The sequence below is a fragment of the Actinia tenebrosa genome, unplaced genomic scaffold (assembly GCF_029948245.1).
Source record: "Actinia tenebrosa isolate PJP-AT-01 unplaced genomic scaffold, QUT_ActTen_1.0 PGA_scaffold7__59_contigs__length_16204524, whole genome shotgun sequence".
Classification (NCBI taxonomy): Eukaryota; Metazoa; Cnidaria; class Anthozoa; order Actiniaria; family Actiniidae; genus Actinia; species Actinia tenebrosa.
This window is the reverse complement of record NW_028292584.1, coordinates 767,969-781,474: the sequence shown is the minus strand read 5'-3', so window position 1 is coordinate 781,474 and position 13,506 is coordinate 767,969. Positions and strand designations below refer to the sequence as shown.

Genomic DNA, 13,506 nt, shown 5'->3' with positions numbered 1-13,506 from the left:
GCCCCCCGGCAAGATGGCCGCCGTATCGTCGACGTACTCCATTGTTTTCAATGTGTACGGCTCATGTAAAGAACGACGTTTAACCTCCTCAAATAGACTTGCTCCAAGTCTCGCTCGCTAATTTTTTTCCGTTGCAAAGTTGGATTCGAATAGTGCACTTGTGGTTACGATGGCTTTCTAAAGGCTCGCTCGCCTTTCAAAGCCATCGTTACCGGAAGTGCACTTATTGAATCCGAGTTTGCAACGAGAAAAAAAAAAAACGAAAATACTTGGAGCAACTCTACCTCCTGAGTTATGTTTCTTTCTTATTTGATTCACTTGTTCCGCCAAGTTATTTGTACAGGTTGGTGGGAACTAGAAATGTTCATTTTAACGATAATTTTAATTCTGTTCTTAGAAAATATATCCTGTTCGCCAAGTACCTTCAAGTGCTCAAGCTTGGAATGTATATCATTAGAAGACCGATGCGACTTTAAAATGGATTGCTTTGATGGAACAGACGAGCGTAACTGTGGTAAGAAGACTACTGCTTCCTTCTTTTCCTTCTCCTCCTTCTTCTCCTCCTCCTTCTTCTCCTCCTTTTTCTCGCCCCTTTCCTCCTTTTTCTTCTCCTTCTACTCTCCTCTTCCTCATCCTTTTCAGAGGTTTCCGGTAAGATTTACTTCTTTTTTCAAACATAATCTGAGCTGTACTGTTGTTTTAAAATTCATGTTTTTCATTTTCGTGGTTCACCATCAAGTTCGGATGCCTACATTACCAAATTACAGCCATTCTCAATCACACGCGCCGCTCTAGCAATTGTTTCTGTTGCGACGAAGAAGCTTTTGGTGGACGTCAATCAAGGCGTTTCCATGACATTCTATAGGCACATGCCCTTTTAGCTTTGTGTTTTCCGACAATGTTATGGAAACGCCTTTGTGATTGACGTGCACCAAAACCTTCTTCGTCGCGACAGAAACAATCGCTAGAGGGCGCGTGTGATAGAGGTGTAATGTGTTTTGTTTAATAAACTGATTTTCTTTTATCCAGGATTCAATACACCAGGGCGATGTAACTTCGAGGGCAATTTCTGCGACTGGAATAATGAAACAGATGACAAATTCGATTTTGAACGACACCAGGGATCAACGGTATCCTTTGGTACTGGCCCTTCCTATGACCACACCCTTGGATATGGACAAAGAGGTGAGAGGGTTTGGTATAAGCTTCTTCTTTTCTATTTTCACTATTCATGTTTAGTGGCGTGCCTCCCTTTTTATCTGAATAAAGGACTGACGAAAGACATATTCGTTATGTTCACACAGCTTAGTATTATTATTATTATTTATTTATTTATTTATTTTATTACCGATAGCAGAGTAAGTCATACATTAAGAGTAAGACACAGTTATTAAAAAAAATATTGAAGGTTTCGTTGCATGTTGCATGTTACTTACCAAGCCCGAAATGCGTTATGGGCGATGTGAATGCAATCAGCGAAATGTTACAACAATTGTATATGGAATGTTACCAAACTTTGTCTGCCCGTTTTTCCGACATGTTTCTTCTTTGTTAACATTATCTACATATGAATATATAATACATTTCAGGCTTGGTAAACAGCATGCGAGCATACAATAAAACATTCACCAGCTATTTTTGAAATAGGTGTATACAGGGGCGGATCCAGAATTTTGATAGGGGGTTGTACCAAATGAAGAGATGTATATAGAGATATTTTGCATCGCTTCAAAAAAAGCGTACTGATTACGGTGTTAGGGGGTGTCCGGTACACCGCAGGACACCCCCCTGGATCCGCCCCTGGTATAGACCCCTTGCACTGATTCCCGAGAGGAATAGTTCTGGGGGACAATACAATGGATGTTTTTTGTACAAGAAAAGACGGCCTTTTGTTTTGTCCTCCAGAACAATGCCTCTAGGAGTTCAATGCAAGGGGTCTATTGGCTGACTTCTTTGCCATTTCGTTATTAATTGACCTTAAAAAAATTTTTTTCTTCATTCCTTTACCGGATAAACAGGTTTTTATGCATACATTGAATCGTCACATCCCAGGAAAAACGGAGATAAAGCAAGATTAGTGGGACCTCAGTTTATGTGGAAAAATATAACTGGTTGTAAGGTAGGAGTTTCTTACTTTTAATTATCAACGTGGAAATTAATATAATTTATTTCAAGTGGAACATGCAGGGAGTCTCCAGCTTAGGCTTGTATTTAAGTTTTACACGACCTCAGATTGAATTTGAATTTAGAACAGTAGACTAGGTGAGTGCAACTCTCAATAAATCCTTGGTCCATCAGATTGCTAACTAGACTAAAAATAACTCGCGCGCTGATTGGTTGGTGACGGTGACGTCGTCTTTGTAAGGTGCTGAATGTGTTTTCGGCGCTTTTTCTCCTGATTTAGAACTGGTTAATTTTTACGGAGGGAGGAAAGCCGGAGAACCGGTCAAACTCGGATAGGCAAGAATATGCAAGCAACTTGCTCTTTGGTTTTGTAGATGGTTTTGTAAAACTGGAGTAACCGAGAGAAACGTCAAAGGATACATAAGTAAACCAACATTTAACAAAAAAAATGGGTGGAAGAAAATTGCTGTTAATGAGCAATGCAGAACTTTGTAAGTCTACGTTACTATAAGTTACCTGTGACGTTAGAGCGCAAACGATAACAGTGCTTCAAAAGTATTTAATTAAAAAGCATTTCTAATACATCAGTTTTAAGTTCTCTGTTGTTCACGGTTAGCCTTTATTTTTTGTAACATATTCACATGTTTTCATAAGAGGTTTTACATTCTTTACCTTACCGTTAGTATTTGTGAGTAGAGTGCAAATAATATACCCGTGAAATAGTTACGATTAAATAGGAGATAGTTAGCGCTTAATTAGACAACACATAGGAATTCAGTGAGGCATGACAAGGGCACGGGCGTTTACTAGAGTAACAACTCATTACGCAACTGAACGTTTTTTCTGACAAGTTTATTGAATTGAGCTAAGAATCAAGACACAAGACGCACATTTAATTCTGCAGTAAATCATGACACAAAAAACCCAGTACGCAAATTAACGTGTTTTCTACCATTTTTATTTGTTTTATCACGCTAAATATCAAGACAATACGCATTTATAAACTAAAACAAATCAAGACTCAAACAACTATAGCTAAAAAAGACCCAGTACGCAAATGAACGTGTTTTCTACCATTTTTATTTGTTTAGTAACTTGCTAAAAATCAAGACAATACTCATTTATAAACTAAAACAAATCAAGACTCAAACAACTATAGCTAAAAAAAGACCCAGTTCGCAAATGAACGTGTTTTCTACCATTTTTATTTGTTTAGTATCTTGCTAAAAATCAAGACAATACGCATTTATAAACTAAAACAAATCAAGACTCAAACAACTATAGCTAAAAAAGACCCAGTACGCAAATAAACGTGTTTTCTACCATTTTTATCTTTATATTTTTTAATTAAAATTTGTAGAACATCAAAATCGTTATTGATTAGATAATTTAAAAAGCAAGTTAAATATAAATTCGCCAAGATCTTCCATAAAATCTTCTTACTTGTTCCTTGGAAATGGCGAGAAAGGCATAAATTACTCCAATAGGTTGCTATCAATAGACGTCACTTCCGGTAATAGCTCTTTTTTGATGGCTTGTAGAATCCTGGAGGTTGTTTTGATCTCTTGTTTTCTGGTTTGATGTCGTGAAAATAGTCAAATGCAATAGTTTGAGGACTTATTTTGATATGTTTTGACTTAGCATCCGCTAGTTACCCCCCAGTCAACCGCTTGTTTGCCCCCCAGTCAACTCCAAAAAGTCACGTGATTGATAGTAAGCAATGTGCATGTTGTGTTCCATACTCCAGGTGTCTTCTGCGTATTGGCTTTGGCCAGCCCAAAAACCATTTCGCTTGAACCGTATTAGCCCTACTTGTTTGAGCTTCGTAGAACGCCACTTTTGCTTCTGCCCGCAGTGTGGACAATTAATGAAGAAAAACTATCGTCGTTTGTAATTTAGCTTTAAGAACGAAAAAGCAATGACTTAAACACTAGACAATTTGAAGATTATACAGTCGTCAGCTGAATATCAAGTCATAAAACATGAATCAAGCTCCACTTGTTGTTTAACAGATACGAATTCGAAAATGCGAACATGTCAAATTATACGAAGGAAAAGCATGTACAATAAAATATTGTTTCAGTTTTTGCAAGCGTGCTTCAAAATATTTTAAAATGCGCGCCCTTGAGTAGCACACGTGCACTAGTTCACCCGTCACGGCTCGCCTATTTCTTTGACTAATTAGACTTAGGCAACCAATAGCACAAAGTTAGTAATTAGTTAGCTAGCTATCTATTTCACGGGTATATTATTTGCACTCTATATTCTGACGCTAAAATAAGGCTAACTATGAGTAAATGAGTCTATAATCAAGGAACGTACACAGCAATGTTGTACCAATGTATTCATATGTTCCAGTGAAGGTACAATATTCTGACACTGGAATAAGGCTCACCCTGAGTAAATGAGTCTGTAATCAAGGAACGTACACAGCAATGTTGTACCAGTAGTGTGTAGAATATTCATATGTTCCAGTGAAGGTACAATATTTTGACACTGGAATAAGGCTCACCCTGAGTAAATGAGTCTGTAATCAAGGAACGTACACAGCAATGTTGTACCAGTAGTGTGTAGAATATTCATATGTTCCAGTGAAGGTAAATAGGTAAAAAGGTGAGTAAATGAGTCTATAATCGAGGAACATAGGAGCATAGTACGAATTCGAAAATTGTCTGTTCTATATCTAACGATGGACTTTGCCCTTCTCGTTTCAGATTCGCTTCTTTTATCATATGTGGTCCATTAGGTATAATGTCGTCGGGACTCTAAAAGTAATGCTGCGAAACCCTATCACTCGCGAAACCGTAACAATTTGGCAGAAGTTTGGTAGTCAAGATAACAAGTGGATCCTTGCTGACGTTCCCATAGCAACCAATTGGTCGATAGCTGAGGTAATGTGTAATAGAATCGTTTACTTAATCGGCATTTCTGCAGTGTTCGTTTTGCTTTTAGTTTTTGCCTTCGTCTTACAGTGGTGCCTCTGATAATTAGTGGAAAGCGTTACTTAAGCGGACACCCTTTATTAAGCGGACACCCCTTATTAAGCGGAAACCCTTTATTAAGCGGACACCCTTTATTCAGCGGACACCCTTTATTAAGCGGACACCCTTTATTAAGCGGACTCCTTTACTAAGCGGACTAGCTCGAGCCCCTATATTTTCTCCCCATATTTACTGTAAAACGAACCTTTATTCAGAGACATCTCTATTAAGAGGACGCGGACAATAAAATACGAGCCCAATTGGTAATTTCTATTTGTTAAGAATCTTTATCAAACGTACACCAGATATTTCGGCTGATGATGACTGTTTACTGGCACAGTGTTGAAGGTTAACTATTAACCAATATTTTATGAATTAAGCAAACCTCTGTTGAGAGTCCCACCCTTGGAACCTTGTCTGGTGTACGGTTAGAGATGGTCTTCCTGTCCCTTCGTAAATTTTAATTTTTGAATCATGTTTTTGTCAGGTGGTGATCGAGGCAACACGTGGTCAGTCATACTTGAGCGATATCGCCATCGATGACATCTCCTTCACTCCTCAGTGCTATCCTCCTATTCGTAAGTAACCTGTCCTATTAGCATTCTCAGGTGGAGGGAAAATACTGAATGGCGTTTCCAGCTGATCTGACCAAAAATGTTAGCCAATCAGGATCTAGAAAGTTTGCAAAACTGAGATGTCACTTTTCCTCTTAAAATTATGATTTCCAGGCCACCAAATAAAAAAATGTGCCATCAAACTTTTGATAACAGTGAGGCAATAATAAATAAGTTTCATATTTTCATTAGTGCAAAGGCACACGTTTTTATTTTTCGCTGGTCAATTTTTGCAATATTCCTGGCACCTCAGTTTTGCAGTGACGTCATTTCTACACCGCTTTTTCAGATCAGCTGGTAATTTCGTCGCCGAAAACAGTCCCACGATGCACTGCAATATCAACTCAATTACTCTGTGTTATCTCACAGAGGAAAAAATTGGGAATTGCTGGGAATTTCCTTGAATTCCCAATTCGAACACCAACGTTGGAATTTATTGTTGGGAATTTCCTTCTAATACCCAATAGAAAAACAAAATTCCCAACAAACTTACATTGGGAATCAGTGCCATGTTCCCAATTTTGTTCTCTCTGGGAATTGGATGGGAATTCGTTGGGAATTCAAGGAAATTCCCAACAAATTCCCAATTTAGGAATTCGGGTTTTTTTCCTGTGTTACGGGTCAAGTAAAATCAACGACCTCACCCGCCACGTACACCGTAGCTCACCCTAACTCACACGGCTCTGTGCTGGGCAAATCACGTTTATAAGTGATAAAATTTTCTTTCTATCATGCCTAGCTTCTCACGTCGACAAAAACTACGACGTACGTTTGGTTGGCAGCAAGTCTTCATATCAAGGACGTGTAGAGGTGTTCCGTGTGGGATACTGGGGAACTGTCTGCAACGACGGATGGGACAAGAATGACGCTCAAGTAGTGTGTAGGCAACTCGGTTATGCAGGGGCTATGAATGTGTTCCCTTCATTTGGATCCGGTAAAGGACAGATCTGGTTGGATGATATTAAATGTATTGGAAATGAGAGTAACCTGAATATGTGCGGTCATAATGGATGGTCGAATCATAACTGTGATCACTCTAAAGATGCTACTGCAGTCTGTGATATATGTACGTATAACATCGTATAGCCATTAAAAAATTAGTGATTATTTAAATTGTAATTCTAACAGGAGGCAGTATACACCTATATCAAAAAACGTCGTCGGTCGGAAATCTAAAATATGAAACTGAGTAGCACGCTGCAAATTGTGATACATTCAAAGCCGAACAACCTCCCCCCTCATTTTGGCATTCGAATATGAACATAACATTTTAGTTAGGAATGTGATTTTTCGTATTTAGCCATAAAAAATAAAAGCGTTTAGTCAGTCTCAGTTCGATCATCTTCCATTTCAGATCTTTGACCACTTTTTGAAATAGGTGTACTTATAGTGTGAATTTAGTTCCCCGTGTTAAAAAGGATATTGTCGTGCCTCCTGTCATGGATGCCATCACATGATAGTGCAAAGCCTCTTTACGCCATTACTGTATGCTAAGTGATTTTAACTTGTATTTGGATTTGTAGCGGGGGGTACCACTGCCCCAATTCGTCTTACCGGACATACCAATGACACACATGGTGGAAGAGTAGAAGTCCATTACCACAACAAGTGGGGCTCCATCTGTTTTGACGAATGGGATCTTCACGACGCACACGTGGTCTGTCGTCAAGCTGGCTTCCTAGGAGTGGAAAAAGTTATGTCCGAGCCTTCGGAGAGTACAGGCCATATATGGCTGAGTAAGGTGAAGTGCGAAGGCAATGAGAACTCGCTGGACAAGTGTCAACACAGTGACTGGAGTGTAGTCAGTAGTTGCTCCCATGGATACGCCGGGGTAGTCTGTAAACGTGAGTACTTTTGCGAGCATATGGACAAAATTCAACTATTAAGAACTCTATTTAACAGTTAAAAGGCTACGAAAACTATAACATATATATATAATTTAATGGTCTTAAATATAAATATTGTTGTTACTATTTTAAAAGGCATCTTCCAAGGACTATTAGTATGAAAAATAGACCACTCAGTAGTAGTTTAACCAATCAAAACGCCTCATGATTTGCAATTCACGGACTGAACTTTGTTATCGAAATTATATCAACATGTCAGTGTTATTTGTCCACGACCTTTACATCGCAGTTTTCGAATACCAAATTTCTGACAAAAAGCGACCTGAAATCCCTCCCCTCCTCCTCCCCCCCCCCCCCCCCCCCCTCCCAACCTCCCCCCATCTTTTTTAGCAATAATTATATAAGTTAATGTTTTTAATTTTAAATTGAATTTGATGGTAAAATCTTTAGGGAGCGGTGCTTCAGAAGGTGATATCCGACTTACTGGTGGAAGATCGCAAAAAGAGGGTCGTTTGGAAATCTTCCATCGTGGTGAATGGGGCACGGTATGCGAGGATTATTGGTCCAAGGAAGATGCAAAGGTAAACATGCTGGAATGGTAACAGGGCTGCACCCCCTAGAGGGTTCTAGGTTCCCTTTAGTCTTCTTCCCAACTTATTGATACCCTGAAACAACCTTTGGCCTGATCAAAGTCAGAGTAGTGTTAACTCCCAGATTAAACCCTGAAACAACCTCATGGTTGTTTTAAGTCAGGGGAGGCGGGTAACTCACAGATCGAAATGGAATTTAGCATGCAGTGGGAGGAAAGCCAGAGAACCCGGAGAAACCTCAAATCAATGGAGACGAGACCTAACAAGCTCTACATGTAATGCCGAGTCCAGGAATCGACCTTAGACCGGTTGCACAATCGCTACGCAGTTTATGAGTAACGCCTATGTGTTTTCAGTGGGGGGTACCGATAGTATTAAAGAATATTAGAAATTCTTTGGTATTTTTGGTTTTTCCACAAAGTAAAAAACTCGTTTCGTAAAAATGTTTCGTAGGAGGAGGATGTGAGGCTAAATAATTTTTTTGAAATATATTTTTTTAATAAAAAAATTTGGACATAACTAAGAAAAAGGATAGGATACCTAGTATGTATTTACTCCTCGTAATAAAAATGAGACGCTCTTGTTAAAATCCTCCTTTTATGGTTTATAGGTCGTTTGTAATGAGCTTGGATTCACAAGTGTGGTCAAAGTGTACCAAAGTTTTGGGCCAGGTACTGGACAGGTGTGGCTCCATAATCTTCAATGTTATGGTAACGAGACATCGCTGACTCAGTGTAGGCATGGTAGATGGGCGACCAGCCCTTGTTCGCATGATGAAGACGTGGGGCTGATATGTGGAGGTAATTGTGTCTTGCTAATAATAGTGTCCTATTGATGGATTTCACGGCAGCCATGTTGGAGGAACTTAACAAAAGAATTGTCAATGAAGTTCAAGTTTCTCAAATTAAATGTATTTAAAAATAAATCTCTTCACTAGAAATAACACAAGTATGAATTAAATAGTAATATAATTATGAATTGAAAATTTGATCTAGTTTGGGCAAGTTGTAACAAAACTATGACAATTTAAAAATTACAGGGAGAACGTATGCGTGGCTGGACGTTTTGGCTAGACACCATACATGTCTTTGTAACTTTGGCAGTGTTTCAATGCTAATAACATTGTTTCTACAAGGCGAAACATCCTAAACTTGGCCAACACACTTATTGTATGTTGTTCTTTCTTGTGATGGAGTTACTTTGTCTAAAACATTTACTGAACAGGATTTTAAAATTTGGGCCCAGTCCCTTGGTCGGATTTTGACTGGTGTCTACCGAAAAGAGAGGTTCGTTTTACAATACATGTGTGACGACAATTGCTGTGCAACTACCTGCTAGTCTAATAAAGGTTGTCCACCTAATAGAGGTATCACTGTAAAAGTTCCTCTTTCACCTTATTTACTGACTCAGTATTTTGCTTTCAGATAATTCTTACATTGGATGTTATAAAGATAACGATCCTCGGGTGATGAGTCACAAAAGTACCATGAAGGGTAAGCTTTGATCTTATTCGTCTCCTGCACTTCTTTCCTTCCTTTATTTTGTCTTTTTTTCCTAGATTTATAGGGTTTTTTGCGACTTTCTTTTTACTTTTCTCCTTTTTTCTCTTTGTTTCTTCCTTAGTCTTTCTTTGCCTCCTTCCTTTGACTGAATTATTTTCCCGCTCCCTTCAATTCTCATCTCGTATTTAATCAATCAATGTGGTTGTATTTTACCCCCAGATCTAACCCCTGTCAGATGCCTTCAATATTGCCAGTCTAAAGGCTACTCATATCTTGGCCTCGAGTGGTCTACAGAGTGTTACTGTGGCAACCACGTAAGTCCATGTGTTTTTTTTTGCTGGTGGTTTGTTTGTTCTTGAAAAGAGGAAGGGAATTTAATACATGATAAAAATTCGCAAAGCATGTCGGTACTGATAGGGTAACATTTAAGACATCATTCATAAATTTGTGGATATTTATTTGTATTGGGAATTCAGAAAAAAATTCGTTTGTTGTGACCAAAGTTCAAAATTCTTTCAATTTTTAGCCATCATTTACTTTCAGTCTTTATGATACACTTAACAAAATTACCCGATTCTGATTTGACAAGAGGAGTACATTTAAATCCTAAATTGTACTCCTGTAATTATTACTCGTGGTGTTTTGAAAGTTCTCAAATTGGACTCGCCTAAAAGGCTCGTTCAGTCTTAAAAACTTGCATCACTCGTACCTATAAATTCCAAATTGTACAAGAAAATCGTGCGATTTCCTATACGTACAAATACTGGTTTCCAGCTTTGCCCACTGTCACGCACACTACACTTCATTCAATATTCTATATGTACAACTCTCCACTCGCATGCTGATGTAGAGATCTACCACTACATTCAATATTCTATGCGTACAACTCTCCACTCACATGTTGATGTTGGGACCTACCACTACATTTAATATTCTACGCATACAACTCTCCACTCACATGTTGATTATTACGAAGGAAAGAAACTATAGTTTGGTATAGTATGATTTCATTCACAACACTCCTGGTTGCAATACGTTGTTTATTGACCATTGTTTTGTTTACAGTATGACAAGTATGGTAACGCGTCTGCTAGTGAATGCTCTTCGCCGTGTGCGGGTGATCCAAGCAAGACATGTGGAGGCCCATGGCGATTATCTGTTTACACCACAAGTACGTATAGAAGCATGGCTACTTATAAATCATCTTCAAGCCACGAGAGGGAGGGAGGTTTAGGCAGGAAGTGAGGGTGACGATAAAGGGATATTGAGGGGTGCTTACCATTTACCCGGAAAAACAGGAAATTCGGGTTGGAAAAGCAAATACTATGTGTCATTCACATTTAAAAAACCCGAAAAACTAGCACTTCCTATTGAGGTAATCTACTTTTCCCGCTCTTTTCGGTTCTTCTGGTATAGACGCGCGTACCATTTCTTGTCGGAAGTCTAGCAAACGAACTTCCAAACGGATGGATTAATTTAAATGATAAGCACCCCAAGTGTTGGTCACAATGGGTCACAATAAGTACGTACGTCACATAACTAATGTATGTTTATGCAGTTATCTTTGCTATTGCTCTTAACGTTGCAGCTTGAAACATGATGCGCGCAACGTTACAGAGATGAACTCAGACGAAGTGCTGTTTCATTGTTGCTTGCAAAAGACGCACCTCATGTGTCTGAGGTTTAAGTTGCTCGCACACTAGGGTTCCTGAAGCAGGAACATGTCCCAGGGACGTGTTGCAGCAGCAGAATCCTATTCTACACATTCAGGTTTAAACATTTAGCGGGTTTTTATATCGCGCACATGTAGCAGGGACAAATTCACAAAGTCGTACATGTATGGAATAGGATTTCACCTTCAAGGAGTGATGGAGTATATTATCATCTCTGTGCTGTTTCATGATAATAATAGTTGTTCTGATTTTACTTTAACCACAGATCCAGCCATTCTACCAAGCTCAGCACCAGGATATCTACCTGTTAGACAAAGTAAGGTTTTACGAGCTAAAAACTAGGAGTTTTCGTCTTATCTATAAATCACGAAAGGGCTTCAAATTGCTGCTACAGACATGTATCTCATGGATAGACAAATAATGCAAACAGCAATATCTTAGAGGACTTAAGATTTCTTCCGTATCTTTCGCAGGAAAAAGACTTATCTTCTGCCAACTGCATTGAATATCTCAAAATGACAATATAATGTAAAATATTTAGAGCTATCGTCCACCCTAATTGGTCGCTTGCCTCCAACAACTTCTTTGATAAGACTATTTTCCACACAAATAATTTAAACAATTTAACTTTTATCCTGTTTCAGGCTGCTCGTCAGTAAGCTACATACGCAATTACGGTTTCCTGAGTTCTTTAGCAAGTCCCAACTACTTCAGTGGTGATCACCAAAGTGGTTACATATGGTCCCCCCTTTACCCATCCAATTACCCAAACAAAATTCACTGTGTATGGGTACTAAATCTCATGCCAGGATCCAAGGCTCGAATAGAATTCATAGACTTCCAAACGGGTAAGTAAATTACGTGTCGACTTAAAGCGCAATTGCAAGGGCCAATTTTCTCTGCAACTTGTCTCGCAATTGTATGGAGCATTGCGGCGTGGAACCTACAGCGCAATTTAAAAAAAAAAAGTTGCAAGATAAGTTGCAAAAAGTATAATTCATTTATTTATTTGAGTCTCAGTTGTAAAGTGTAAACAATCTTGCAACTTGTGTCGCAACGCTGTTGCGAGACAAGTTGCAGAAAAAGTTGCTCCTTTTAATCGCCTTTATTCACTGGTGCTTGTAGTGCTTTCCCTAGCAACAATAGGGACATAAAGATTTGCACGACGACGAAGACGTCAACCGGAGGTGCAAATAATTTGTCTTTAGGGTTCTGTTCATTCGAGATTTCATTCAAAACGTTGTCTGTCAACTTAACCTCTTCCACAGGCTACTCTCTTCTGGAGCGCCCGCCATTTTGGATTTGGGAAAGATGACGGAGTAGCCTGGGAACGAGGCTAAATTCAACCCATCTACAGGGAACACTAGTTAGCCTCTTTAAAAACATTGGATTGAGTACCCCAGTTTCTCTGTTACTCAGGGTTAACCTCAATTTTGTGCAAAGCATTCACGTGTTGCTGAAGCTGTGTTTTCTTACTTTACCGTTGGTATTTGTGAATATTTAGACACTGATACAAGGCTTACCCTGAGTATATTAGTCTGCAATCAAGGTACACAGCAGAAATTTGGAACTCAGCCACTCAGCAAACCAATAACGTCTTTCGTCATAAATATTTGTTATCATTATTATTATTATTATTATTATTATCATTATTACATAAATTATTAATATTAATATATTTTCAGAGAAAGATTTTGATTACTTGGAAGTACGTGATGGGAAACGAATATACAACCAGCCGTTGACACCAAGGTTTGGTTTTAGCGGGAACAAGAGCTCGATTCTGACGGCGTCTTCTAACACCATGTGGATCAAGTTCTATGCTGATATCAGTATTAATGCTAAAGGTTTTAAGTTACGCTATGTTTCGTCAGGTATGAGTATTTGCTTTCTCTTTCTTTGACGCCACTTTCGGTCTCTTTTCTTCTATTTCATTGTTCGAGTCTGCAATCAAGAAGCTCAGCGGACTTTATTGAAAAACGCGCTGAGTAACAGATTTTTATCCTACGTCGCATCCTGACTTAACAGAGAAAAAGCATTTTTTTTAATTTTTAAGTCTTTGAACCCATGCACTCTTATACCGGAAGTCCATGAAATTCTGGTTTGATGTCGTATGTCGATGTCGTATGTGAGTAGAGTTGTTTGTTGGTTCTCTCCTGTGCTTCGAGGGTTTTT

At 38.8% G+C, this 13,506-nt stretch overlaps 1 protein-coding gene across 5 annotated transcripts in view; it reads left to right on the top strand.

Annotated features, from left to right (window-relative positions):
- Window positions 1-13,506, top strand: part of LOC116303758 (uncharacterized) — a 47,731-nt gene that overhangs the window by 17,706 nt on the left and 16,519 nt on the right. For all 5 annotated transcript variants that reach the window (XM_031713356.2, XM_089040481.1, XM_031713355.2 and 2 more), the window contains exons 15-29: window positions 398-514; window positions 1,030-1,185; window positions 2,019-2,119; window positions 4,839-5,015; window positions 5,593-5,683; window positions 6,459-6,785; window positions 7,243-7,563; window positions 8,017-8,147; window positions 8,767-8,956; window positions 9,581-9,649; window positions 9,878-9,972; window positions 10,724-10,829; window positions 11,597-11,647; window positions 11,976-12,179; window positions 13,017-13,205. In XM_031713356.2, coding sequence (XP_031569216.1) covers window positions 398-514; window positions 1,030-1,185; window positions 2,019-2,119; window positions 4,839-5,015; window positions 5,593-5,683; window positions 6,459-6,785; window positions 7,243-7,563; window positions 8,017-8,147; window positions 8,767-8,956; window positions 9,581-9,649; window positions 9,878-9,972; window positions 10,724-10,829; window positions 11,597-11,647; window positions 11,976-12,179; window positions 13,017-13,205 — 2,325 coding nt within the window. The remainder of the gene's footprint in view (window positions 1-397; window positions 515-1,029; window positions 1,186-2,018; window positions 2,120-4,838; window positions 5,016-5,592; window positions 5,684-6,458; window positions 6,786-7,242; window positions 7,564-8,016; window positions 8,148-8,766; window positions 8,957-9,580; window positions 9,650-9,877; window positions 9,973-10,723; window positions 10,830-11,596; window positions 11,648-11,975; window positions 12,180-13,016; window positions 13,206-13,506) is intronic.